The 3,606-nt window shown below is 45.6% G+C and overlaps 1 protein-coding gene across 1 annotated transcript in view; it reads left to right on the top strand.

Moving 5' to 3' along the window:
* Positions 1-2,016, top strand: part of LOC104540180 (cystatin-like) — a 2,296-nt gene extending 280 nt beyond the window's left edge. The window contains exons 2-4 of the mRNA XM_010183917.1: positions 1-127; positions 707-820; positions 1,939-2,016. Coding sequence (XP_010182219.1) covers positions 1-127; positions 707-820; positions 1,939-2,016 — 319 coding nt within the window. The remainder of the gene's footprint in view (positions 128-706; positions 821-1,938) is intronic.
* The last annotated feature ends 1,590 nt before the right edge of the window (positions 2,017-3,606 follow it).

The following is a 3,606-nucleotide window of genomic DNA, read 5'->3' as shown; positions in this document are numbered from 1 at the left end:
CATCGACAACGCCGACAACGATGAGGGCCTGCAGCAGGCTCTGCGCTTCGCCATGGCGGAGTACAACAAGGCCAGCAACGACATGTACTCCAGCCGGGTGGTGCGGATCATCAGGGCCAGAAGGCAGGTGGGTGCTGAGGCGGCCTGGCCCTTCGCCGGGACAGGACTGTAAATGGCGACGGCGGTCGGTGGGCACCGGGGCGGGGGGGTAGGTGGGTCTGGTGGTGGTAGAATCGACCCTGGCACCCTCCGGAGAGCAGCTTAAGATGAGGCCTGTGAAATTTTTTTGGAGAAAGAACAGGCCTCAAGTTTGTTGGGTTGCTGTTGTTTTGTTTGTTCAGGTTTTTTTCCCACAGAAAGTGAATAGAATCCTTTTTTATAGCATGGGTCATGTCAGTCTGAATGCCCCTGAGTGCTGTGTGTTACTGAAGAAGCTAGCAACGTCCTTATGATGAGTCAATATGTCTCTATTTGCTGACTAAGGAAGATGCACTGTGAGACTTGTTTACTTGGATTTTGTTTCCTGTTTTTGAAAGGGTGCAGAGTTCCTCTTCTGCAGAGGTTGCCACATGCACTGTACTTTTGGAGTCTGGTTTCCGTCATGTAACCAGAAATCTGTCTGCTTTTTGGCTGGGCCTCTCATGTCAGAGAGCCCTTCTATATGTGCTACAAATAAAGCTGTTGCTGCCCACTTGTCTTGTTGCAGATTGTGGCTGGAGTCAAGTACATGATTAAAGTTGAGATTGGCCGGACGACCTGCCCTAAGCCAGCAGCTGATCTCCAGAGCTGTGCTTTCCATGATGCACCGCAGATGGCTAAGGTAGGTTCTAGGACACAGCATACTGCCCCTTGGGTTTCCAACCCCTGTCCTCTGGCTGGCTTAGTACTGAGAGGTGTGGGCAGTGCCCCTTGTCTGCCCCACCAAGGTCAGAGACCTTATGCCTTTAAGCTTAACGAGGTGCTGCCCTCGCAGAACTTGTCTTGCGAGATGTGGCAGTGGAGGCAGGGCCTTTTAGCCTGTTTTGCAAGTGGAGATCTGAGGCTGTAATACGTGGGGGCCTGTATGTGCTTCAGTCCTCTTAAAAAGTGCTTATGGTCTGGATCACAGGGATATGTGAAGGAAACGCTGCCAAGCCTACAGGTTTCCTGACTCTTAGTCCAGTGTCCTCAGTCACCATACCATTCTCTGCTCCTCTTGTCCCGTGGTGATGTAAACATGCTTGACTTGATGCACTTTCCTGCAGGATTTATATTACTATGAATAGTGCTTTGGGCTAAGCACTGATCACAAGAGGCAGATTACCACTGTTCTCTGTGCCCTCCAAGCTGTTACGCAGGAGTTCTGCAATGCTCTTTAAGGAGTACTTCATTTTATCAGATGAGAGCACCAAATACATCTGCTTTGATCTGGCCTGAGCCTAGTTCTTCTGTAGTTCTTCATTATTTGTATTAATCACAGTGCAAGGTTTAGCTTCTCTGTGCACAGGCCTCATGCCTGCATGTATGAGAAGTGTAACTGCACATGAGTGATCCATTAAGCAAGAAGCTTGTGTGTACTACTAGGACAGCTGCAGTGGTTTGACACTTGCACATCAGCTGTGCAAGTGTGCTTACCTGTTCCTGAGAGCTTCTGTTGGAGCATCGCCATGCTGAAAGCTTTCCTGTGTGTGAATGGGTAAAGGAGATAACCTGATCTTCGGAAATGCTGACTGCTCAGCTTCTCTGTTAGTGTTTCTTTGAGAGAAGTGATTGATCCTGAGCAAGTACTAACATGAGTGGTATTCCAGAATGCTTGTTAGGAAAGGACACATCTAGAGAGCCATGGAAGTGTCGTAATTCTGGATCATATGGAGTAGGAAATCACTGTAGAATAATGAACAATGAAACTGTTTAATGCTCTTAATCTGATAACTGTTTTTTTTTTCTTTCTCTCCTTAGCACAACATTTGCAACTTCGTAGTGTACTCTGTTCCTTGGCTAAACAAAATGCAACTACTGAGCAGTAGCTGCCAGTAAGTCTACCTTGGTTCCAGCAGAGACCAGCAACCAGTTGCTCAGATGTAAAGGAGAAAAATAAAAGCAATAATACAAATTGAGATGGGCTCTATCAATGCCTGTTAACTACTTATGTATGCTTGTGCTATGCAAGTTAAGCTATAACTTTCCTTTAAAGCACAGTGTGACTTCAACTGTGTTTTTCTTTGTAATTACATTTTAGATCAGCTGTTTTGGTCCTCCTTACAGCTTTCCTAATAAAGTAACTCCAACATCAGAATTCTGATTAAAGAAAACAAACCAAACCAACCCCCTTGGTATTCCTGTTAACTGACTACTGTAAACATAAAAACTTAATTAATAATTGTTGTGATGTGTGGTTTTTTTTGAGCTGCTACTGTCCTGAAGGCAGGGTTTGCTTTTATTTTATAATATTTTATATTATTGTGACTTTGTCTTTCATACCCAAAGAATGGGGTCAAAAGGAATGTGAACCCCTGATCACAGGGGTGATAATCCATGCTTCCCTGTCTTCCTGGGAAAGAGATGGGAGTCCTTAGCTCTTCTCACAGAAGAAACACAGCTTCTGAAAAAGCTGCAGTATGCTGCTTCAGCTGACCTATCGCAACCTCCGTTTAAAAGCAGAGATGGGTGTGGGAGTGCCTGGAGTGAATCAGTGATGTACCTGTTTGGGTGGGGGACACAGAAGGTGGGACAGGATGGATGTGTGACACACTGAACTGTACTGTGGCTGTGTATTAACTGGGGGGAGTTTGAATTGTGCCTGATCTGGGTAAATAGCTTTAAATTGTCAGGCAGGGATGATCAACACTTGAGCTCTTAGGAGAATTGGCTGAGGTGTTTCCTATCAAACTGATGAATTTGAAGTGCAGTGAAACTGGGGGTACTGTGCCTATATTGGAAAGGACAGGTGACCCTGACACCCATAACCTGTTTAGCGTGAGGGCAGGCTAGTGCAAAAACAACAGGAAAGTTAATAATTGGTGTTAAGTGGATAACTGATAAGAAAGAAATGTTATCAGCCAGTATAGCTTTATAGCAAATGGATACTGTCCCCAAAACAACTTTGTTCCATGAGTGTGAATGTTCTCCAGAAGCAGCCTTGTAAATCCAAGTGCATGTGCAAGCCTGGTGTGGTCTTTCGCTTGGTCAAAGCACATGCTGCTAGTTTCAGTAAGTATGGCACCATGTTTGGGGTTGGTGTGAACATCACAGGGAAAGATTGCTCCAGATCTGGGAAAAATGGAGCTTTTCAGTGTCTTGTGATATCCCAGAACCCAAGCAAAAGAAGATTCCTTGAGCAGAAAGTGAGACCAGAGTTTGGGATGGTGCACATGAAGGATCTTTTGGTTTTTACTCCTGAGGGAGGACTGGAAGGAAGGAGCAGGATCCCCTTGAAAAAATTTCACCTTCAGGTAATGGAGGAAGGGACCAGGTCAGGAGAAGGAGTCTTGGGAGGGGGTGGAAGCACTGAGGCAGACAACAGGAATGCTTATTTAGCCTAGTCCTAACGGTGCGCTTCTTACTTTGCCTTATGTTTTTGCTTCTCTGTGTTTCAAAGTAAATGAGCATTTTGGTGTAAATCCCACC

This window comes from Mesitornis unicolor, unplaced genomic scaffold (genome assembly GCF_000695765.1).
Source record: "Mesitornis unicolor isolate BGI_N332 unplaced genomic scaffold, ASM69576v1 scaffold37914, whole genome shotgun sequence".
NCBI lineage: Eukaryota > Metazoa > Chordata > Aves > Mesitornithiformes > Mesitornithidae > Mesitornis > Mesitornis unicolor.
The sequence above is the reverse complement of the archived record's forward strand: the minus strand, read 5'-3'. Positions and strand labels throughout refer to the sequence as shown.